This window comes from Rissa tridactyla, chromosome 1 (assembly GCF_028500815.1).
Source record: "Rissa tridactyla isolate bRisTri1 chromosome 1, bRisTri1.patW.cur.20221130, whole genome shotgun sequence".
Lineage (NCBI taxonomy): Eukaryota > Metazoa > Chordata > Aves > Charadriiformes > Laridae > Rissa > Rissa tridactyla.
This window is the reverse complement of record NC_071466.1, coordinates 708,369-732,687: the sequence shown is the minus strand read 5'-3', so window position 1 is coordinate 732,687 and position 24,319 is coordinate 708,369. Positions and strand designations below refer to the sequence as shown.

At 41.4% G+C, this 24,319-nt stretch overlaps 1 protein-coding gene across 3 annotated transcripts in view; it reads right to left on the bottom strand.

Moving 5' to 3' along the window:
* Nucleotides 1-24,319, bottom strand: part of GRM5 (glutamate metabotropic receptor 5) — a 280,202-nt gene that overhangs the window by 143,994 nt on the left and 111,889 nt on the right. For all 3 annotated transcript variants that reach the window (XM_054188162.1, XM_054188163.1, XM_054188164.1), the window contains exon 2: nucleotides 5,716-5,965. In XM_054188162.1, coding sequence (XP_054044137.1) covers nucleotides 5,716-5,965 — 250 coding nt within the window. The remainder of the gene's footprint in view (nucleotides 1-5,715; nucleotides 5,966-24,319) is intronic.

Below are 24,319 nucleotides of genomic sequence, written 5' to 3'. Positions count from 1 at the left end.
AGATTTTCTTCATATATTGCTGAGTTTCCTATCAGCCAAATTACTTTTGGGACTTCCTGGAACTAATGGTCCACCACATTTTATTCTGCCTCCTTATCCTCATCTCTACTACTCACCTTCTACATAGCTCTTTTTGCCACAGCATCTGTGAGCCTCAGAATCAATAACAATTTCCTCCAATCCATCTCCTCAGGAGCTAAGCAGGTGTCTTTTATTAGGAGAGGTGATTTGTGAGCGTTAGAGAATACGTGCACTGTTCGGAGAAGAATGGCCACTGCTTCACTGGCCCTTCTGCCCTCTTGCAGAGCCTCACTTGAACTGCTCGTGATCATCACGCTGCTGGAACCAGTGTCCTCGCCTTATCCACCTTTAGCTGGACATGCTCTGCCAGTGATGGCATGCTCGGGAGGGTTTGCCTTATCCTGAGACACAGACTTTTGCTCGTCACAGAACAGAGTGAATTCTGAAAATGCAGGATGTGATTCTCAGTCTTTGCAAGGATGTTTAAGGACGTAGTCATCAGGTCGTGACCGCACTTCCAGGAAGCATGGAAACTCTGTGCAATTCCCTGTAGTTCTAGATTCCCCATCCCTTTGTTGCAGCTATTGTAACCAATACACAATTTTATAACACTTCTGTAAGCCCTTGACGGAATCATTATCTAAGGGTGATGTGGAGATTAAGTCATACTGGGAAATTTTGGCTACATTTCTCCAACTGTTCAGCTGAAAATCAGAATCAGTACTAGAGCCTAAGGAAACATTTCCACCTCTGTTGGTTTTTTTACTGTTTCTTTTTAATTATTATTATTTTTATATATAAAAGAAGGTCCAGATGATCTTAATTAACTTGTCTTTACTTGAAGAAGGTAGTTAATACCTGAGTAAGTCTGGCACATGGTACACATACTGGAACATGAAGCATATGGAAGTTCCAATAATTCCTCACAGATCAATACTGCCTCTGGAATGCCATTTGGAAGCTGGAGATGTTCACCAAGCCTTTTTATCTCTATATGTCTCTACTTTCCCTTCTCATCTCCCTTCTCCTCTCCTTAAGGTAAGAAAAATCCTACCGCATTGCATTTGGAATCATAAATCCTGTGCAAAAATTCAATCTCTTGCCCTGTAGGTTTGTACAGTAGCTACTTTTATACTATTAAATAAAACAAACCAGGGACAGTTCTCTCATCTGGAGGTAAAAAGCACATAAGGCCGGCATCCATACATCTTAACACTCTTCTATCCCAAAACAGAGTATCTGTGTCCAAACTGCTTCCTGGTAACTACGCCTGACAGTGCTGTTACCAACACCGTGTCAGAATCCCATCCCAAAAGTGTTTGTCGCTACAGGATAAAACAATGCCAGCGAGCAAAAAAAGAATAAAATTATCCAGTACTGCATTACTGTTCTCTGACCGCATTTTATTTAGGACAGTTGTAGTCAATACGCATAATTTCAGTCGTGGCTAATAGTTTGTATTCTATTATGAAAAACCTTGTGAACTGGCACTGTAACATTCCGTTATTTTGAGAGATGTTTTGGAATTCTTGTAGATGAAAGGTATCAGATAAAATTATCACCGGAGAGAGTTTTCACAGAGATTTTGTCCAGACATCAAAAAACTAGCAGTCAAGAGGAGGAGGACGAAGGTGTATGAACGACGAGACAAAAATTTCAGCTATGGGGACGACTGTGACATAAAATGAGGAACAGCTGAAATTCACCTACGATCAAGGTGGTTTTATCTACACAACTAATACTCCATATTTCTTTCCGAAATACGTTCCAAAGTTATAATGGTATACGAATGTATGATTTATTCTCTAATGAATTCTATCTGTAAGGATAGCTCCTGGCATATGACCTCTGGATGACAGAGGCAGTAAGGACAAACAGGTGAAATCCAGTGTCCTTAATCTCAATTAAGCTGAATAACAGTTAGGTTAAAATAACTTTTTTTTTTCACGCTTGGAAGTCATCACGCTCACCCTTTTTATTTGAGGTTAAGTCCAATTCCTCAAGGTGCATGAGGTAAATATTTGCTGAGCATTTAAATTGTTTCCATGAATCAAAAAAGCTCTGGAATGCTACAATCACGAATGACTTGCCGTCTTTCATCTCTGTCACAAGCAGCCAATGCAATTTCAGGAACTGCAGAGCACATCAGGAGTAGCGTGTTTATTGAAGGATATCTGTTCTCCTCCCCTTGGGGCTCTACAGGGTGATACGGACTCTCCTTGGCCACTCCATTTTCTGTTTATCCGAGCATAAAACAGGTGCTATGAGAAATCCATGCCCTCCAAAAATCTTAGTATTTTTGCAAGACTTCAGATTAGAAATATTAGGGGTAAACGCAAATCAGAAATGGAACAAAAAAAAAGCTAAGAGGAAGTGGAAACGTTGATTTCTTGTGGTTTCACATAACAGCTACTGTGTAGCTTTGGGACTTTAGTTCTTTCTGTGCATTTGGAAATAAAATAAAATAATTCCCCACTTCAGAGAAAAAGGGGGAAGCAAAATGCATTATGGGGTAACAAATAAGATCCCATTAGTAGATGAAGTCTTCCTTGTGATCCCATTGCACTCTCCCTACACTTGTGTCCTTTTACAGCCTTCTCAGTTGAATGGGCAGCCCAGAGCACCTCCAGTATCAGAGCATGAATGAAAGTATAAATCTTATCCTAGTCCATTTTCCTGCATAGCTTCACACGAGAAATTAGTTGCATGAGCCTTCTTTTATTTCAGGTGTAGCTCTTTCCCCTCTGAGAGCTCTGAACCATCTGTTCTTTTCAAAATCTTGCTAAATGCCTTTTTTCCCCTTATAAATGATGCACAAAATAGTCCCCAATATAATCTGTTTGTAAGATCTGGGTTTGTCCTGGTGTCACATACATCCCAGGTCAGTGCCTTAGGCTGTTCTTCACAGAACCAACCAACGGCCCAGCTCTGGACCAACAGTTGAACATTCACAGCCAACAGAGCCAAACAGCTGAAACCGAGAGAGCACGCAGCACATCAAGGTTCTGGAAAATGGAGCTTTAAATCCCTACAGGAACGCAGGCCATTAATAGACAATAGCATTATTGTCTTGCATCTCATCTATGTCAAGAAGCTTTCCAGCAATTCCCCTGCTTTTTCTTTTGCCTTTTTTTTTTCACCTCTGCTGAGAAACCTAGAGATTACCCCACAGCAGAAGGAGAATATTTTTGTTAGAATGAACATTTCTGTGGAACATAAATAATGGCTCTGCAACATCCCACACGCCGCACGTGAGTCTTGCTGCACTGCAGGGACATAAAACAGCTTTCCTGACTAAGTGTGACTCGAAACAAAGCAAAAGTCCTCAGTAAACAAAACTGGTTGCTTTATTTCTGGCTTAGAGCTGGTTTTAATACCAAATCTGAACCAAATCTATTGAAAGGAGATGGGAGGTTCCTAGATCCTTGCGATCTCCCAGGTGTGAAGCCATATGGAGAGAGAACACATCACTCCAGCTGTCTTCAGCTCTCTGATGCAGCCGTAGGAAGTTTACATCTGTCCCCAGCAGCTACTGGCTGGGGCCAGGTTAACCTATATCTGAGTAGCCACTTCTTAGCCTTTACCTTGGAATCTCTGTTAATAATTGGAAAGGATAGAAAAAAATTCCCTACACGCCTCTTTTTGTTTCTTTATAAACATTTCCAGTTTGTGCTACATTTTTCACAAATAAATTTTATAGTACTGCCACGGGCATGGACACACATAAATTGGCCTGGTAGAATCAAGGATTTTTGTTTTAAGTTCAAACAGTTTATAGTTTAGACTTCTGAGAGAAGCTATCACTTTCAATTTACTGTATGAAAGTCATATACTGAATTACAGCTTTCTTATAATTGGTCATGACAGCTCCCACTGCAGCTAGAAACAGGTATTTTTCACTGAAAAAAATCAAAGCCAGCTTTCTCTAGACTTTAATTTTCTTAAAAGCTAAGCTGTATTGCTCCACCACCAGTTCCTGATGTCTTTATTCATAAAAGCATCTCGGAGGGCTAAATTTAGCCATGCTGCACATAAACAAATCCCATAGAAAATTAAGTATGGTTTGGAGTCTGAAGGTGTTAAGGGCCAACACGTTTTTTGAAAACAATGCTTACGTGCTTCTAAACTTGCGTACTGCTGCAGAGAATTGGCAACTTCTTGTGTTTAAGATAAATGAAGACAGCAAAGGTCATGTGGCACCAGATTCGGATAGAGATAACGGAGGTGGCATTTTCTCCACTTTACTCTAAACAACTAGCAAGTAGGATTTTCCACCTAAGTTAGTTATCAAGACAGTCTTTGTACAAGCCCTTTTCTAGAACGTGATTTCTCTGAGCTATTTGAAATGTCCACATGACAAACAAGGGACATACATAAGAATGCGGCATTTTTCTCCTTTAACACTAGAGGGAACAGTGGTGACTAGTTCACATGGAAGTATCTAAATTGTAGACATCTAAATATGTTTGGGTGAATCTCAGCCTGAGGGCTGTGGTCCCTTTGGGTGTCAGTCCAGACAAGGATCAAGATAATCCATGGAAGAGCCTACAGATGAAACATATTTGAAAGGAAGGGTGAATACGGTTACCATAAGACAGAGAAAAAAATAAGAAATTCACATCTGAAATCGCCAAAATGTAGGCTGATAGCAAAGAGTAAGGGCAGAGGCAGGAGTCCCTGCTGTTGCCTCTTTGCTTTCCCCTTTCCCCAGGGGGACGGGCAGCTGTGTGCAACAGGGCAGACTTGGAGTAGAGGCTGGTGTCCTACCAGTGGGACAGTCTTAGCATCCCAGCTTCCAAGACAGCTGGGCAGAGCTGCAGTCCTTACATGTTTCCCTGAGGGTCTCACCAGGACAGCTGTTTTCACTGACATCTTCTTATTTGTGTCCCTGTAGGCTTCATTCTTGGGACAGCATCAGGTCAACCTTCTAATAATACTCTGGAAAGGCAACAGGCCACATTAGCTGACTCCTGGCAGGCTCCATTTTGTGGTAAATACACCATTTTTCTCATCTCATTTAGGGCCCACTTGTTGAATATGTGGCAAATACAAAGATCCTATTAGGTTTTCATCAACAGCTTTTACTTCTCTGCTTACTAGCCCAGTGTCTTTTCCTGCTTGGTGACACATCTGAGTGAGTTTTCCTTTCTCTCTTTGGTGGTTAGGGAAGGAATCACTGATATAAATGCGGACGACATAAGAGAAAGGATTACCTATATATTGCCTTTAGGACAGTAGGCACAGGTCCGCACATTGGCTCAGGAAGAAGACTTGATGGTTAACAAACTTTGTTTTGCAAAGATGTAGTTCACATCCACCCAGAGGCCACATCAGCAATTCTTAACACAGTGTTACTCTCATGAGGCATAGCTTCAGGCTCTACATGATGCATTTTAAACTGCAGTGAACAAAATGGATGATACGAATCAAATGTTTGTGTGTCAGCCTTCCCCTACACAATGCTATTCAGACTGGCCAAGCAGACCTGCGCTTGCGTGGCATGTCATGAGAATGATGCATGTCTTTGTAGAGTATGTGCCACTACGACACGGCTGACGTTACTTTCTGTCTTTTAGATATGTGCATGTACAGCCGAGACCATGAGTATGTGTTTTACATATGCTTGACTGGACTGTCTTCTTTTTTTGCCCTACTCAGAGAAGAGGCTGGCTATAATTGCATGGCATTACTCACCTGCCCAGCAGCAAGAACTCTCCAGCGAGTCCGAGGCGCCTCATAGCCATTAAGAGCCCTCTCACAGTCATGCCTTCACAGAAGCAGGCGACCACTCTTGCCTTGGGCAGGTGGCTCCGAAGCTTTCGCAGCAGCTTGTCAAAGCTCTGTTCACCAGCGTTGCTATAGATCTTGTAGGAATGTGCGATGCAGATCCCTTCCTTGGCTGCCATATCTTTGAAAGCTTCCATTCCGCTTTCACCATAGTTTCCTAAACACAAACAGAAACACATATGCATATATCAAAATTTGCAGAAGCATTTCTTGCTTTGGAAACAGCAAATATTTTAAAGAATACGTAACATACCTGCGCAGAGATCACTGTACCAATCTTAACAAAATAACTAACATTTTAACTAGTTCATTTTTCAAGATCAACAAATTTTCCTAGAAACCTCATTTCTCTTTAGGAGCCTGCACCTCTACTGAAACCAAAGGCTGTGAGGTACCCGATACCTGTGAGGATCTGGGCCACAATCGGTACAACAATATGTGTGTAAATTGCAATCTCTTCTGGTTCTCTTCAGTTGCCTGAATGTGGTCAAGTGCTCTGGGAGTTACTTCAGAAAATTTAAAAATACACGTTCAGAATAAATTTTTAGGTGTAATATTTTAAATATAAGCAAAACAAAACAATGACTCGTAACAACATGACCTTTTTCATAAAGGAAACTGAAAAGCAACATTTTTTTAATTACACTGAAAGGTAAAACCTATTGTCTTGAAGAAAGAACGTCAGGAGAATGAGTGGCAAAGTTGAAGATTAGCATTACAGAGATCACAAGATCACAGGTGAACGAAATGTACTTCTGCATTGGTTTTTGGTTTGGGTTTTTTTTGTTTTTTTTTAATTAAATATCTACCAACCCAACAAGAAAAACCTAGTATTTTCTTTCACTCTATTGCGCCCGTAGGGGACAAACTGGTAATAAATATTAACAGATAGATACATTTATCATTCTTTATTCTGTCTCACCATAGAAAATCTCTTCATTGGCAGGCCGACATAAAAGTCACAGTACTTAAACTGTGGGTGTACTGATACCACTGACAATCATCCTGACCAGGATTGTCTCTCTGCTTCCCTGTGCTCCTCCATCTGGCTGTCTAAATCTGTTTCATGTCTCATTTAAATAAGAAGGCCTTTGAGGCAGGAAATCTTTCTCCAAAATATTGCCTTAACCCCTCAGTAACATTCCACAGAAACACAGACAGTAAATTCATAAGACTGAGAGTGTTAAAGTAATGCTGTTGCAAGGAACCTTTGATCCTTCTCCTAGTTCTGTTAGTTTGCAAATGGAAGAATCTGCAAGGAAAATGCTTTCTTTTGCCAGCATGCCTACGAGCATGGAAGAGCACTGATAGTGAGAATGCATGTAAAGCACTGAGAATCAGACAATTGTATTTGGTCTGTCATCTGGTTTTGTGACCTTGGACATTGGAACCACCAAGCATTCAACTTGCCCACCTTGGGAATCGCCCCTGTCACTAGAAGTCAGGGGCTGTATTAGGCTCAGCATGGATGTGAGAAACGTTGTCTCCAGTTTGAAGATCTTAGCACCTGAATAGCCAAAAGAGACAAAGGGCAGAAGAGAGGAAATACCAGTACTTTTATTTCCCATCAGGAGCGCATCACTGAGACCTTGAAATTTCCAAATGGTACCTGACCAGAATGGCAACCAGAATGCAGATCTCCTTAGCTAATATGATTTTCATTTTCCTCCCTGCTGTGATTAGGCCTGATGGAAAATCCATTTCTATGCAAATTTTGCCTGGACAAAATGTCATAGGATTTTTCAATTTTTGAATTTTTGCAATGTTTCCTGGGAGTTGTAAATCAGGTGCCCAGCACTCCCCCATGTGTCACGCTCTTAGGGCAAGCTGTGTTTCCAGTGATACATGAGCACCAAGTGATTCCCATGAGATGCTGAAGCAGTTCAGCTAGAGGTCGAGAACGTGCTGCCTCATGAAAGACGCATTATAGCCTCAGAAGTCAGTCTGAAGGAAAAATGGGGACCAGTGACATTTAATTCCCACTGGGCCCTGAGGCCGTCTAAAATAAAATTAAGCTGTTTGACAGGAAATACACTACTTTAAAATTATTCTCATTTAGGTCAATCTGGATCAACATTAAATGTTCTGTTTCACTTTTCTTAACAGAAAATAAAAAGGAAAAAAATAAAAAAGACCATACCAAACTTTGCCATAGAAGATGAAAGTTTGAGGAAAAAATGTTCAATAGTATATCATAAAGAGACTGAAATTCCAAAGCCTTCATTTTCTGTCAAAAACCTGTCAATGGAAAATTCCCGGCCAGCTCTAATTGACTTACAGAACTGGATCTCTTCAATGTTCCAGATACTGCACTCTTCGTTTGAAAGTGCTACAAGCGTACAAACTGTTACCCTGAAGCTTGCTATAAAGCTGAGAATAGGTTTAATTACAGTACTGAAAAATAGTAAGTCTTGCAATGAACACAAAGTGCACTAAACATTTTCCAGTCAAATAAAGGTTGCTCTGGCACAAACGCCATGGTCTCATCACGTATCAAGACAGGGAGATTTTGTGAAACCACACAGAAAGCAATGTGTCATCCAAAATGAGGGGAAACGTTAAACTACCAAGGCCATTTAGCAAACTGTTACGTTCTTAACATTTGAAAAAAGAACATCCTGGTAGTCCAAACCTGGGAGTGATTGAGTTTTCCAGCTGGGAAAACTATAGCTGTACAGCAAGAGCTCAAGGGAGATTTGATGAAAAGAGAAAGCAGCTTTGCTTCAAGATGCTCATACAAATAAACCAGTGGAGCTCTTGTCATGATCATTGCTGATTAAACTCTACTTAATTAATTATTCATAGTGGATCCCCCTGTTGTGCAAGAGGTTGGATGAGGTATGTATATTTAATTTGAGCTATACTGTGGGGATAATGAACACTCCTTGATGAAAAAATGAATTCTTTTCTGCTAAACTCCTTCACAGCACATATTAGGATGAACTTCCTCTGAGCTATCTTTCTTTCTGTGGAAAACCTGTACGTGCATGAAGGTATTTGTCTAGCACTGAGGGAATGGGAGTGGGAAACTGGGTAAGTTACAGTACATCATTTCCTTGAGGATGAGATGTGAGGTACACAGTGGAAGAGCATCTCCATGCTTTCTGTATGGAACTGGGCTCCTTGCGGACATTTGGTTCTTGAACTGTGATATTTCCATAGTAGTACTAGTAAAACTGCTGCAGCAAGAGCAATTTTCCACTGACAGGTCAGTTCCCACTCTTCAGCCAGGTCTATGACACAGGAGAAGGGCACAAGGAGAAGGATACAGGGACTTCTTGCACACATGGGTGGACAAGGGGAGGACTTAGGCCGCCTGACTCTGAGGATGAGTTTGTAATTTCACTTCCAAGTGAAAATTAACTCAGAAGCCCTATGTTGGAACCAAAGCAACATCCTCTGCGACTCCCCTGTGATGGAAGCTGCCTATGTCCTGGAAATCTGCCCATGTAGCTGGTTTGTTTCCATTTCTAAATTTAAAGAAAGATCCTAAGGAAAATTTAAACAGAAGGGAAGGATTGATTTACTTTTGCGTGGCTAGTTCCAGTTCAGCAGAAAAGACTCAGCAAACGACACAAGCTGGGGCTGAAGTATGCTCAATTTATACTCAGGTCCTCCTCTCCCACCAAACTCCGTCTCCATTTCAGCGTTTGGAAACCAGCAAACCTATATTGTGACTGGTTCTGCTGGAGGAGGTATCACAGTTTTTTACTGGATGTTCACCTCCTCTTCAACTTTGTCTGTCGGTGGCGTAATCAGAGCTGCTAGCTGTTGATGGCTTTTGTAAATACGTCCTATACTCAGGGCAACAACCGGCAGCCGGGTTCTTTTAAAATGCCAGCCTGAATCCTGCCTGTTGCCTACCTGAACCTCTGGCCCTAAGCCCAGTTCAAAAGCTACTCCCATATGTCTCCGCATGTTTAAAAAAGAAAGTCGATTACATCATCGTGCAAAAGACTCCTCCCTGCTTCAGAGTTGGAATTTTGTTCAAAACTCAAGCATATGCATCCCCACCTACAGTCTAACTGTAACAATCTGTTAGTTCCACTTTCAATGAATCAGTACTAGAAACTATTAAGAAGCTTAAAAAGAACAGATTGTGCTTTTGTCCAGATGAAGCTTAATATAGTACAGTACATAATAATACTTCAATCTGATAGAAAAGGGTCAGGCAAACTGCAGGCTGCTCTTGCTGCTCCTCCTGCCCGGCAATTGAGCCAATTAAATTATCTGAACATAAACCATTAAGATCTTATCTGCATTACACAGCAAAACAGCAAGGTTTGTAATCTTAAAATAATAAACAAAATACACTGGGTTGTGCTCCATCACAATAAAGGTTATCAATACGAGATAAAAAGTCCCTACAGCCAAATGGGATAATGAGGTACTTTTTCTCCTGCCCAGCGAGTTTCGAGGTGTCACAGTTTCTTTTTGAATACGTGAGCTTTTTTATCATTAGCTGCACATGCAAATTGTTATCAGATAACTGTCTGGTTTATAAGTGAGTTTCAGTGAACATAGATGAGAATCAACCTTTAGGAGAGGCTTAGGATGTAAAATTGCTTTGGGTAGGACACAGTGAAAATTCACTAAGTCAAAGAGGAGGCTCAAGTGAAACTGAAGGAATGCATTATGTCATTCATTTAGCTGCCGACTTATTTAAGCAGAAATGCTACCATCATTTTTACAGACAAAGAGAAAAAAACAGAATAATATTCTATGCTGTATCTGAGCCACAGAAAAGAAGCTAAATTAGGTTAAAATTCTCAGTAGATGTTTTGCAAGCAATGCAGGGAATAGTGAGCTTAATTTTTTACTAGCTTTCATTGGCATCAAGAGGATAAACTTTGCCAGAAATACCTTAAAAAAATCTAAGTAGGTGTAATTTTGGAAATGCATGTGGGAGTAATGGAAGATATTTTTGAAAGGCAACGTGTTGGTTGATTACTAGCATGATCTTCCTGAAAGTCAAGAACGTGGGGGTGTAGAATAGTTTCCCAAATGGAAACATTAGAAGTCTCTTTGACTATTACAATTCAAATTAATCATGGCAAACCATCAACAGTACCTACTACTACTGGTACCTACCAGATATTGTCCACATTTAACTGCCGTGACTGTAGGAGCCCTTTAAAGTTTCATCACTACCAAGAATAGGGACATAATACCAAATCTCTTGAGCAGCTACAGCAACCACATGCCACTGATATAATGTGATCAAAATCACAGCATTCCTGCCACATTTCTGTCTGCAAATAGAGCAGGACAATAAAGTGTTGTTTAATTCTAAAGGATACAAACCAAATGAAATCAAACCACACGGGCCTGAAGTTCTGGAGTTGTCTATGCGTTAAAAGAAAAGAAAAAAATCAGAACCTGTTTTCATTTGATCAAAATATTTTATTTAAATGATTTTAAAATGAGATTTCAGTTTCTATATTAAGTAAAAGGTCATTTTGGAGCAAGCCCATTAAAAACCACCTTAAAGAAGAACAGTTCTTCAAAATATATTCTGCTTAAATATCTCCAACCAGATCTTTCTCTTAATAATCAGTCAGAGACTAGCTGTTCCACTTCAATTATCTTGAGTGTTAGATAGCAACTTCAAGCCCTTTGAGTTCTTCCTTCGTAAGATACTCAATCTGAAAGTCTGAATTTCGTGGAAACATATATATAAGTATGTACACGCACAAACTTGAACCCAGGAAGTTTCTTCTCAACATGAAGAGGAACTTCTTTCCTGTGAGGGTGGCAGAGCCCTGGCACAGGCTGCCCAGAGAGGTGGTGGAGTCTCCGTCTCTGGAGACATTCCAAACCCACCTGGAAACGTTCCTGTGCCACCTGCTCTGGGTGACCCTGCTCTGGTAGGGGGTTGGACTGGGTGATCTCCAGAGGTCCCTTCCAACCCCTATCATTCTGTGGTTCTGTGATTTGTAAGGATACTACTTGTCTTTGTAAACTAATTTCTAACATTCGGAATAGAAGAAGCTAAGTGCTGCTCTGTTGAAAGGACACTAATCCAGAACAAGTCCCAGTAGGTTTTGCTCAGCATGACACCACTTTATATCTCCAGCATCATGCCTCATTTGGTGCCACACATTGCAACAGCCGTTATGAAGCTACTTCATAGGGTTGCTGCAGAAGTGTGGCACAGCGCTGTATGAAGCCAAGATGGAAAACCTCTTGATGAAAATATGGCCTGTTATAAGCAATTAGTTCTTACACAAGAGCTGTCTCGCTGTGAGGTTATGCTCTTTGGCAGGAGTTGTCAAGAAGGTTTATCTGTTGCTCCTCATGCAGAAACAAGCGATCATGTCGAGGGAAGGTTTCTCCAAAGAAATGCCTGCTCAAGCAAAGCAGCCAGGGCTTGGATCTGCCTGGGCTTGGAGAGGTGTCAGAGAACTAGAAAACAGCAAAGGAGCAGCATGGGGCAAAAATTCCCCCAGTGATTAATTTAAGAAAACTACCTAATCTATCCTTAAAATTGCTGTACCTGCCTTCCTTAAACACAGATAATCTCAAAGTGCTTCAGAGTGCATGATCTAACAACTGAGGCCTTGTAAGGGACATAAAACACTGATGAGCGCAGTTAGGACACTGTCCTTAGTTATCTATGTGATCATGGAGACCTCATACATCTATTTCCTTGGATGTTCATCTTTTCTACTCAAGCTGAAAGCTCTTCAAAGAGCACTTATCAATTGCTAAGTGTTCATAAAACTCAGACCCAAAAGGATTGCCTATATCACTGGTGGCTTGATAGATGAAGATAGCACAAGATGATTCAATATAAAGAAGCATCATACTGACTAGGAACATCATACTGGCTGTGAACTTAATTTCTTTTTCCGTGAACAGTTTTGAGATTTTCAGTTTTGTACATTTAAGGAAAATAAATGTTTTCATAATCTCAAAAATATTAGCCAACAAAAACCACCCACTTCTAATCCTGTTAAAATTCAATTCAGTGTGGTTGAAATAATTTTTGAAATGATCTTATGATATTTAATGAAGATATTGACCATTTTATCATTTCTTAAAAGCCCCATATCACCTTCCACAATGTAAAATAAAACAAAAATATATATTCTGAGTCAGAAACTAGTTTATTTTTTATTTCAAAACTAATTAACCGAAATATTTTGACATTTAAAAATAAATTCAATGTTTCATTAAGAAATTACTTAAGCTCTTTTCTGTGAGGTTTTTAAGTTTCAGCTACTAAGTATTTTCTGACCAGAAGTTTTCATTCAAAGGTTTTTAGACCAGCTCCACTCATTAGATCTCTCTTTAAATAAAGAGCCTACCCCCTAGAACATTACCACCTCCGTGAGGTGATTGCCCTCAGGGACAAGGGAGCAGAACAGACCTGGCAGATCTTTAAGATCACTTTCCACAGAAAGCAAGAGCTCTTGATCCCCAGGTGTAAGAAATCAGGAAAGGAGGGCAAGAGACCAGCATGGATGAGTTGAGACCTGCTGGTCAAACTATAGGGCAAGAAAGAGAAGCACAGGCAGTGGAAGCTGGGACAGGTATCCCGGGAAGAGTAGAGGGATGCTGCCCGGTTGTGTAGGGACAGGGTCAGGAAGGCCAAAGCGCAGCTGGAGTTGAGCTTGGCGGGGGACACAAAGAATAATAAGGAGGGCTTCTACAGGTATGTCAGCCAGAAAAGGAAGCTCAAAGAAATCATGCTCCCCCGTGATGAGCAAGACTGGCAAACTGGAAACAATGGATGAGGAGAAGGCTGAGGTACTCAACAAGTTTTTGCCTCAGTCTTCACTGGAAACCTCTCTTCCCACACCTCTCAAATGGATGGACCAGAAGACTGGGACTAGAAGAGCAAAGTCCTTCTCACTGTAAGAGAAGATCAGGTTCGTGACCACCTGGGGAACCTGAACATACAGAAGTCTATGGGACCTGATGAGGTGCATGCCACCGTCCTGAGGGAATTGGCTGATGCAGTTGCCAAGCCACTCTCCATGCTATCTGAAAAGTCATGGCTGTCAGGTGAAGTCCATGGTGACTGGAAAAGGGGAAACATTGCACCCATGTTTGAAAAGAGTAGAAAGGAGGACCCTGTGAACTACCAACCTGTCAGCCTCTCCTCTGTGCCTGGGAAGATCATGGAACAGATCCTCCTAGAAGCTATGCAGAGGCACATGGAGAACAGGGAGAAGATTTGAGACAGCCAGAATGGCTTCACCAGGGGCAGGTTCTTCCTGACCAACCTAGTGACCTTCTATGATGGAATGACATCAGTGGACAGAACAGGTATGAATGTTGTCTATCTGGACTTCTGTAAGGCCTTTGACATGGTCCCCCACAACATCCTTCTCTCTAAATTGGAGAAATATGGATTTGATGGATGGACTGTTTGGTGGATGAGGAATTGGTTGTATGGTTGCACCCAGATGGTAGTGGTCAATGGCTCAATGTCCAGATGGAAGTCAGTGACAAGTGGTGTCCCTCAGGGGTCTGTACTAGGACCAGTACTGTTCAATATCTTCATCAATGGCATAGACAGCAGGATCGAGTACACCCTCCACAAATTTGTGGAGAACACCTAACTGAGTGGTGCAGTTGACATGCCTGAGGGATGGGATGCCATCCAGAGGGACCTGGGCAGGCTTGAGAAGCGGGCCCATGTGAACCTCATGAGGTTCAACATGGCCAAGTACAGGGTCCTGCATCTTGGTCAGGGTAACACCTGCTATCAGTACCAGCTGTGGGATGAAGGGATTGAGAGCAACCCTGATGAGAAGGACTTTGGGGTACTGGTGGATGAAAAGCTGGACACAAGACAGCAATGTGCGCTTGCAGCCCAGAAGACCAACCGTATCCTGGGCTGCATCAAAAGAAGCATGGCCAACAGGTCGAGGGAGGCGATTCTCCCCCTATACTCTGCTCTGATGAGACCCCACCTGGAGTACTGCGTCCAGCTCTGGAGCCCTCAACACAGGAAAGACATGGACCTGTTGGCGTGGGTCCAGAGGAGGGCCACAAAAATAATCAGAGGTCTGGAACACCTTTCCTATGAAGACAAGCTAAGAAAGTTGTGGAGTCTCCAAGTTCAGCTTGGAGAAGAGAATGCTCCTGGGAGACCTAATAGCAGCCTTCCAGTACTTAAAGGGGGCTTGCAAGAAAGATGGGGACAAACTTTTTAGCAGGGCCTGTTGCAACAGGACAAGGGGTAATGGTTTAAAACTGAAAAAAGAGGGAAGATTTAGACTGAATGTAAGGAAGAAATTGTTTACACTGAGGGTAGTGAAACACTGGCCCAGGTTGCCCAGAGAGGTGGGAGATGCCGCATCCCTGGAAACATTCCAGGTCAGGTTGGACGGGGCTCTGAGCAGCCTGATCTAGTTGAAGATGTCCCTGCTCACTGCAGGGGGGTTGGACTAGATGGCCTTTAAAGGTCCCTTCCAACCCAGCACATTCTATGATTCTATGATTCTAATGTTTAAGTTGTTTTAGTAAGGTAATATATAATATATACAAAACATAACTGTACTTAATTAAATTAAATAAATATGTTTATTATCTCCTCCGCTAAGAGAGCTCAAAATATCTGTCTGATAACAAAGTTTCTCTTATCTTTCTCATCTTCTTTTGGTTATTTTGAAGCAATAAATCCATTCCTCTTAAGAAAATGATGGCCTAGTTCCACAGTTTAATGCACCTCACTTCTGTTTATTTTTAAATTATCACTCCATAACTTTACAAGGAAGACTCATTTAAGCATTACTGTTATGTCAGAACAGGGAACAGTCTGGAAACAGCCTTTTCCATGCACTTCCTTTGATCCATCCCACTAAATGGCATGTCCCCAGCTTTGTGGCCTTGTCCACTGAGCAATTTTTGAAGTCCTGCATGATGCTAATGTCTACTAAAGGATTTTAAGCCTGGCAATTTTTTTAGAAACATGCTGCCATCTCTGACTGCTCTGCTTGTTTTCAGACTGGAAAGATTAAAAATTTTCTGTACTTTCTGTTTGTGAAATAGCTCTTTCTGTGTACCTGAGTCTGAGGTGTTTCCCCTTAGATATTTCCTGCATCATTTCATGATTTCTTTTCAAAAATGAAATCATTAATGAAAGCACAATTCCTAGTGGACTCCAGGGACACTCTATCTTTTCTTTCATTTTCATTTAGGGTTATACTTTTCATTTTTTATTTGATTTTCAGATAGCAATGAGGACACATGAGACTGACAGTATTAGACTGGAGGCTATTCCTTCCAGGAGACAAACGCTGTGTCAGAAAGGAGAGGGCTCTGCCGTGGGAACGCTTCGATCTATGAACCCGTATCCTTCATTGTGGGTTTAGTGGGTTCCCAAGGAATGCAGCTGCCTGGCTTTTCTGTCTCAGGATATTAATTATTATATTTCTCAAAAGAGTTGGTTCCTTCTACAAGTGAACAACATCACCCTTCTCTATGTTCACAACTTGGAATATACCTTCATGTGATATCAATTATTAACTCTGCTATGGTTTGTAACTGTTCTTTCCTAAAATACACCTGATGCCCTATTCTGCTGCTGCAGTAGCTGACCACTACCAGAAGTCACGCAGCAAAACCAGGCATGATTCAGGGATTAAATAGATCCTGAAGGTATTCAATTGATCATTTGAATTTGCTGGTAAGTGCTTCCCTTTTGCCCTATCTCCTTATATGCGAAATGGAGGTAAAAACATTTTCCTGACAGTGGTGTAGTGAGAAAAAATGTATTCTAGACTGAGAGAAACTCAGATAACTACTATAACGAGGGACACATTTATGTTGAACAGATTGAATGAAACCTTATGTTTTTGCCTCACAAAAACTCACATTTGCTTAGTTGTACCAATAACCATATCGTGTTTATTATAGCAGCAATCACTCTGTATGTCTGTTTTAATAATAGCACCTAATATTTCCCACAGTAATTATAGATGATGGCAAGGCTACTCCAAAGAGAGCACCTTAATTTCACTTTAACTGATTGTGCACAATCATGTTCAGAGCACTCATTTGGGACAAGAGGGGGTTTTGTGACTCTCCTGATCCAAGTTCTGAGAGCAGCGAGGTCTATCAGGAATCTATGAATATTTAGACTAGTAACTGTAAGGCAGATCTAAGACTGCATTTCCCAGGAGTACTTGTCAAAAGATTCTGAAAGGGGTAATATGAAGTTTCTTGGGGCATATTAATAATTGTTAAAGTATACAGTGTAGGATGAGAAGGCCTGTACTGTGTGACCAACTACTTCCTTAGAGATAGTCTCATTTTAGGAACATGTTGGATAATTGTTTGCTCTTGATGGCTAACAAAGATTGCTTCTTAGAATAATGTTTTAAAACTGCATTTGAATATATTAGGGGTACAGGTGATTTTTGAATTGTATCTTCAGAGGTTACTACCGAGTAGTACACTACCATCCTCAGATTTTGGATGCAGAAACTGGAGAAGGAAAGCAGCCCAGAAAGGCAACTCTTTCATCCCAGAAAGCCAGCTGCATCCTGGGCTGCATCCAAAGAAGCGTGGCCAACAGGTTGAGGGAGGTGATTCTGCCCCTCTGCTCTGCTCTGGTGAGACCCCACCTGGAGTACTGCGTCCAGCTCTGGGGCCCTCAGGACAAGAAGGACATGGACCTGTTGACATGGGTCCAGAGGAGGACCACAAAAATAATCAGAGGTCTGGAACACCTTTCCTATGAAGACAAGCTGAGAGAGTTGGGGTTGTTCAGTCTGGAGAAGAGAAGGCTCCGGAAAGACCTTATAGCGGCCTTCCCGTACCTGAAGGGGGCCTACAGGAAAGATGAGGAGGGACTTTTTGTCAGTGATAGGATGAGGGATAACCATTTAAAACTGGAAGAGGGTAAATTTAGCTTAGATATTAGGAATAAACTCTTTCTGTGAGGGTGGTGAGACACTGGAACAGATTGCCCAGAGATGTTCTGGATGCCCCATCCCTGGAGGTGTTCAAGGCCAGGCTGGACGGGGCTTTGAGCAACCTGATCTAGTGGGAGGTGTCCCTGCCCAGGGCAGGGGGGTTGGAACTAGATGATCTTTATGTCCCTTCCAGCTCTAACCATTCTATGATTCTAAAAGACAGTAATAGACCAGGGCTGAAGGCAAGAATATGATCTCCTGAGTTGCATACTAAGCTGCCCTAGAAAAAAAGAATAGCGCGTTATTAAATAATTTCAGAATATTTTTGTTTTAGAAGCTCTTTACAGTGGTGCAGATTTCATGGCTACTTTGGACAATCTGTCCCTAGCCAAACTAGTCTTTTCATAAGTTTTCCTTCCCTGGTTCTTTATCTGTTCTTCTATGGTCTCTTTCAATTTAAGCCTATTATATCTTGTCCTATGAAATATGAGAATAACTTCTCAAATTGATGTTTTCAGAAGTCCTTAACAGTTTTGAAGACAACCACCATGTCTCCACCTAATTTTCCTTTTTTTTTAAAAAAACCAAAAACTAAACAATCCAGTTTTAATCTGGTGATCCTGTTTTCCACATTTCTTTTCATATTTCTGGGTTTTTTTGTGGTTGATCTCCAATTAGTTCATGTTGTCCACCCAGGATGATGTGCAGTTTTTGTGAATTTATGGTACTTTTCCATGTTGTGCCTTGCCTTAGCAGGGTAGAATTGAAAGACTATTTCATATCTCTAAAACGTATTACCCCTCTTTGTATTCTTTCAGTATGACATTCACCTTTTTTAACAATGGAACGACATTGTTGACTCAAGTTTAACTTGTGATTCATTTTAATCATCTAGGTCTTGTTTTCTGCAGAACTGCTTCTCAGTTAATCAATCCTCATCCAGTATTTTAGCAGTAGATTATTCTGTTCTAGGAGCACCTTCATCCAGCATGGTACTGTTTACAGATTTAATAACCATACTCTGTTTATCATAATTCTAATCAGTGTTGGAAATATCAATTACAAATGGATTCAGGGCAGATCTCTAAGAAGGCCATTGAGCTTATCTCTCCCGTTGGAAAGGTGACAAATGCGAAATACAGTTTGAATAACATTAAAGTCGGTTGTGCACCTGACTCAGGGAAGTCTAGATTCGTGTCTTCTTAGTGTGGTTATAAGAATGTTCATGTGCAATAATAAAAAATTTAATTAGTTTAAGATACAGTCACTCATTCTTCACAAGTATTCTGAACTGGATACTAGGATAGCTTGATAGGATTTAATTTTGAACAACACACATTATCCTTTCTTTATAACATCAGAATAAAAATATCCATTTCTTGTGAACAATTGTTTATTTGTTACAGAAGTGAATTTAGGTTGGCTGAGCTCTTTCTTCACTTTCTTTTTCGATATAGGTAGTGCTACCTAATTTCAGTTTGTTGGAAACTTATACATATGCCAACTTTCTTCAGGAGAACCATTGAAGGCTTCAACACTGTTTCAGCAATTTAGAATTTAGACGAACCAGATGATTTGAGAATATATCATTATCTAATCTATAGAAACTTCTGTAATTTCTGAATTCTTCTTTACTTATTCTAGCATGAGGTAGAGTATGACAGGCAGAATTTAGGTACTTGAACAAACTGCAATCTTCAAAAACTTAAGCAACTGCTGCCTAGATTTGAAATTGTCAATATTTATCAAGTCTTCTTCACATTCAAGTCTCCAAACACATTCTACATCAAATAAATCACACATCCTCACTTATTTTCTGACCAGAAAAATCATTTTATAAGTTGCATAAATTGTGCTTTCCTCTTTTTTATATTATGTCTTTTCCACCCTCTTTCCAAGAAAGATAGGTTATAAACGGATGGTTATGGTTCTTTTCTGGAAACTGAAGAATATCAGTTTGAACACACCCAGGCTAAGGAGGGAATGAGACCTAAATTTTCGGTATGTCCTGGGTGCATATTGAAATTACTAGGCTGTGATATAAAAAGGATAGCCTCCTCCTCTACCCATGTCTCAAGAGAAAATAAAAGTCTATTTTCAGGATAAGTTTCAGACTGGGAAACCAAGTGAACAGTAGTACTTAAAGATGTCATGATCTGTATGCGCCTTTTTCTCTTGTGCGCTCTTAATACAGAGATTTTCTGAACCACATGTTGAAGTATCTTGATGTATTCAGATATTAAACAGAGAGCTTGGGGATCAAACACAGAAGTAGGTATCCCATTACAAGCATAAGAAACCTACAAGTACGGACTTGCAGTGTATGCTTCTGAGATAGATACATTCCTTACTGCATCTAGCCTGAAATCTTTCTGGAAGATAACGGCTGAAGCTGAAGATTGTTTGACCTTTTGGCAATTTAGGACTTTAGTTAAGTTTCTGCTCCCCAGTCTCTAACCATACCAGTCTCTAGCCTCCATTTTTATCTTTTTCCATCTTTTTTTATTTTTGGGAGGGTTGTTTGTGTTATCCATGACATAATAAACTGGAAAATAAACTAAAAAAAATTATATAAATTGTTGAATAGATAGTCAGTTGGTGGAAATTTTGAACTCAAATTATTTGTAGTTTTATTAAATATTTTCTCCTATAGTATCTAATTGACTGATCCAATATCAAAGTAGCAAAATATTCTTATATCACACTCATCTGCTGAAAAGAAAACAGTACTGAACAAAACCCAAACTGTTCTGCCTTCCGGCAATGAAACAAATGGACAAATTAATCTATTCTGACATGGACTGAAATGGCCAGGCTGTTTCACGTGGGCCACTAAATAACTATTAAGACATTTCAGTCCTCCACTCCATGAATATGTATCACACCATTATATTAGTAAGAGAACAGGAGTGTTAGAATCACAGAATCACAGAAAGATAAGGGTTGGAAGGGACCTCTGGAGATCACCCAGTCCAATCCCCTGCCAGAGGAGGGTCACCCAGAGCAGGTGGCACAGGAATGTGTCCAGGCGGGTTTGGAATGTCTCTTCATTCACTTTTGGAATAATACTTACTTTCAGCATGTTTAGGAGCCATGCCGTATTTTTTCATGACCAAAAGTTATTTGCTTGTGAAAAATAACTTGAATGTCAAGGGATGGAGCAAAGGAAAACTTATCCTATAGTATAGTTGACATTACATTGCAAATTTCAGCATTCCCAGGATCAGCATTGGCACTTGGTATGGCGGATTAATGAATGTTCAGAGCATTCAGGAAGATCAGTCTGTGCTTATTTAGCTGGATCTCCTTGTCAAGTGCCCTTTAATTGGCATGATTTCAAGGATGCCATTGACAGTAAAGGAAATGTGCTTTGGGTACTGCTGTTGCTTTACGTACTGCCATTGACGGGTGCCCTAGTGGTGGAAGACACAGAGAAGGCAGAGTTACTGAATGCCTTCTTTTCTTCGGTCTTCACTGATAAAGCCGTCCCTCACACATCCCATACCCTGGAGGCAAGGGGGAAGGTCTGGAGAGAGGAAGATTTTCCCTTAGTTGAGGAGGACCGGGTCAGAGACCACTTGGCCAAGCTGGACATTCATAAATCCATGGGCCCTGACGGGATGCACCCGCGAGTGCTGAGAGAGCTGGCAGATGTTATCGCTAGACCACTCTCCATCGTCTTTGAGAAGTCATGGGGAACAGGAAAGGTGCCTGAGGACTGGAGGAAGGCTAACGTCACTCCAATCTTCAAAAAAGGCAAGAAGGAGGACCCGGGGAACTACAGGCCGGTTAGTCTCACCTCTGTCCCTGGGAAGGTAATGGAGCGACTCATTCTGGATGTCGTCTCCAAACACGTTGAGGAACAGGAAGTCATTGGAAGTGGTCAGCATGGATTTACCAAGGGCAAATCATGCCTGACCAATCTGATAGCTTTCTATGATGTTATAACGGGTTGGCTGGATGAGGGGAGAGCCGTAGATGTCATCTACCTTGACCTTAGCAAGGCTTTTGACACTGTCTCCCATAACATCCTCATTAGGTAGCTGAGGAAGTATGGGCTAGACGAGGTGACAGTGAGGTGGATCGAGAGCTGGCTGAGTGACAGAACTCAGAGGGTTGTGATCAGCGGCACAGAGTCCAGTTGGAGGCCTGTAACGAGTGGTGTCCCTCAGGGGTCAATACTTGGACCAATTTTGTTCAATATATTCATTAATGACCTAGATGAGGGGACAGAGTGTATCCTCAGCAAGTTTGCTGATGATACCAAGCTGGGAGGGGTGGCCGACACTCCAGAGGGCCGTGCTGCCATCCAGCGTGACCTGGACAGGCTGGAGAGCTGGGCAGAGAAGAACCTCATGAGGTTCAACAAAAGCAAGTGTAGGGTCCTGCACCTGGGAAGGAAGAATGCCAAACACCAGTATATGTTAGGGGCGGACATGCTGGGAAGCAGCTCTGAGGAGAAGGACCTGGGGGTCCTGGTAGACAGCAAATTATCCATGAGCCAGCAGTGTGCCCTTGTCGCCAAGAAGGCCAATGGCATCCTGGGCTGCATAGGGAAGACTGTGGCCAGTAGGTCGAGGGAGGTCATTCTCCCCCTCTACTCTGCACTGGTGAGGCCACAACTGGAGTACTGTGTCCAGTTCTGGGCTCCCCAGTTCAAGAGGGACAGGGAACTACTGGAGCGAGTCCAGCGAAGGGCAACCAAGATGATCGTGGGACTGGAGCACCTCCCTTATGAGGAAAGGCTGAAAGAGCTGGGACTCTTTAGCCTGGAGAAGAGAAGGTTGAGGGGGGACCTGATTAATGTTTACAAGTATCTAAAGGGTGGGTTTAAGGAGGACGGAGCCAGGCTCTTTTCAATGGTTCCCAGCGACAGGACAAGGGGCAATGGGCACAAGCTAGAACATAGGAAGTTCCGTTCAAATACACGGAAAAACTTCTTTACGGTGAGGGTGACAGAGCACTGGAAGAGGCTGCCCAGGGAGGGTGTGGAGTCCCCTTCTCTGGAGATTTTCAAGACCCGCCTGGATGCAGCCCTGAGGGATGTGCTTTAGGCAACCCTGCTCTAGCAGGGGAGTTGGACTAGATGATCTCTAGAGGTCCCTTCCAACTCTGAAGATTCCGTGATTCCGTGATTCTGTGATTGTTTACTTAGGTTTTGGAAGGAAAACCATCAGCCTACAGACATCAACACTGCAGATGATAGGTTTTGCCTAGGGGGGCATTTAAAAATATGTGCATTTATTCTACAGCGCTGGGCTCTCCTGGAAGGACACAGAGTAGAAGCCTTTTGACCAAAGAGCAGGTGGCAAAATAATCAGAGGGCCTGAAAATGTTTTTGACTGTGAGATGCTCAAGTGCAGAGATGATGGCCTCATCTGATGTGCTAAACACCCTCATTTGTCATATTTAGTTTCTTCCTTAATGATCTGAAGAGGGAAACAATGTGAATAAAACTTGCAAATGACATTCAACTGGACAAAGTAGAGGATGCCAGCCAGATATAGAAACATTGCAACGGTTTCTAAGGATATTGTTGACTTGGCTAGAAATATGGGAATAGAAACAGGCTCACCTTATCATACTTAAACTAAAAATTCTGGAATGAGTATAAGGTTAATGACAAAGGCAGTAGAGAAAGAAGACAGAAAAGAAGGCATAATTTTGCAATGAGATATGATGAAGTAAATATGCAAGCGACATGTGTCTCTGTATTTTTTATTTGGAAGAAAAGTTATTTTTGTCACCCCAAACAGTTAGCGAGAAAGTTGATGTTTATTAATGTTTTTCCTATGGAAAAAACCCACCTAATTATTTGACCTTTATTCCCCAAACTGTCACTAATGTTCTCTCATTAGGACCCTCAGAAAAGTGGTTGGAAGTACGATTTCAGTTCCCTCTGACTGAGGAGTATGTGATCTGTCTATTTCCACTGTGTTTGGCCTATGTACCATGTCAAACCATAGTCTGGGATGGGTTCTCGTAATCTTTCCTGCCAGTACTTGCTCATTTTTTATTAAAATTATATTTTTGCTTTGTTTCTCCCTATAGTTGATCTGTAATTATAGAAACATAGAATCATAGAATTACATAGGTTGGAAGGAACCTTTCAGATCATCTAGTCCAACCATCAACCTAACTCTGACAAAAACCATCGCTAAACTGTATCTCTAAGCGCTATGTCTACCCGTCTTTTGAATACACCCAGGGATGGTGCCTCAACCACTTCCCTGGGCAGCCTGTTCCAATGCTTAATAACCCTTTCAGTGTAAAAATTTTTCCTAATATCTAATCTAAACCTCCCCTGGCACAACTTGAGGCCGTTTCCTCTTGTCCTATCGCCTGTTACTTGGGAGAAGAGACAGACTCCCACCTCTCCACAGCCTCCTTTCAGGTAGTTGTAGAGAGCAATGCTGAATTTTGTGATCAAGTAATCTCCCCAGAACATTTTCTGAACTGATTGTATCTACAAAGCTTCCAACTTTACACATGTAGGCTCTTGTCAACTATGGAATATGAGACAACAGGATATTCACTCATAACATGCCAGAAGCTGTCATGGGCCAGAGAGGTGGGCCTGAAGGAAAATATTTTAATGGTTTTTGTCCTTTTCTTTAAAGAATTCCCATTTGATAAGG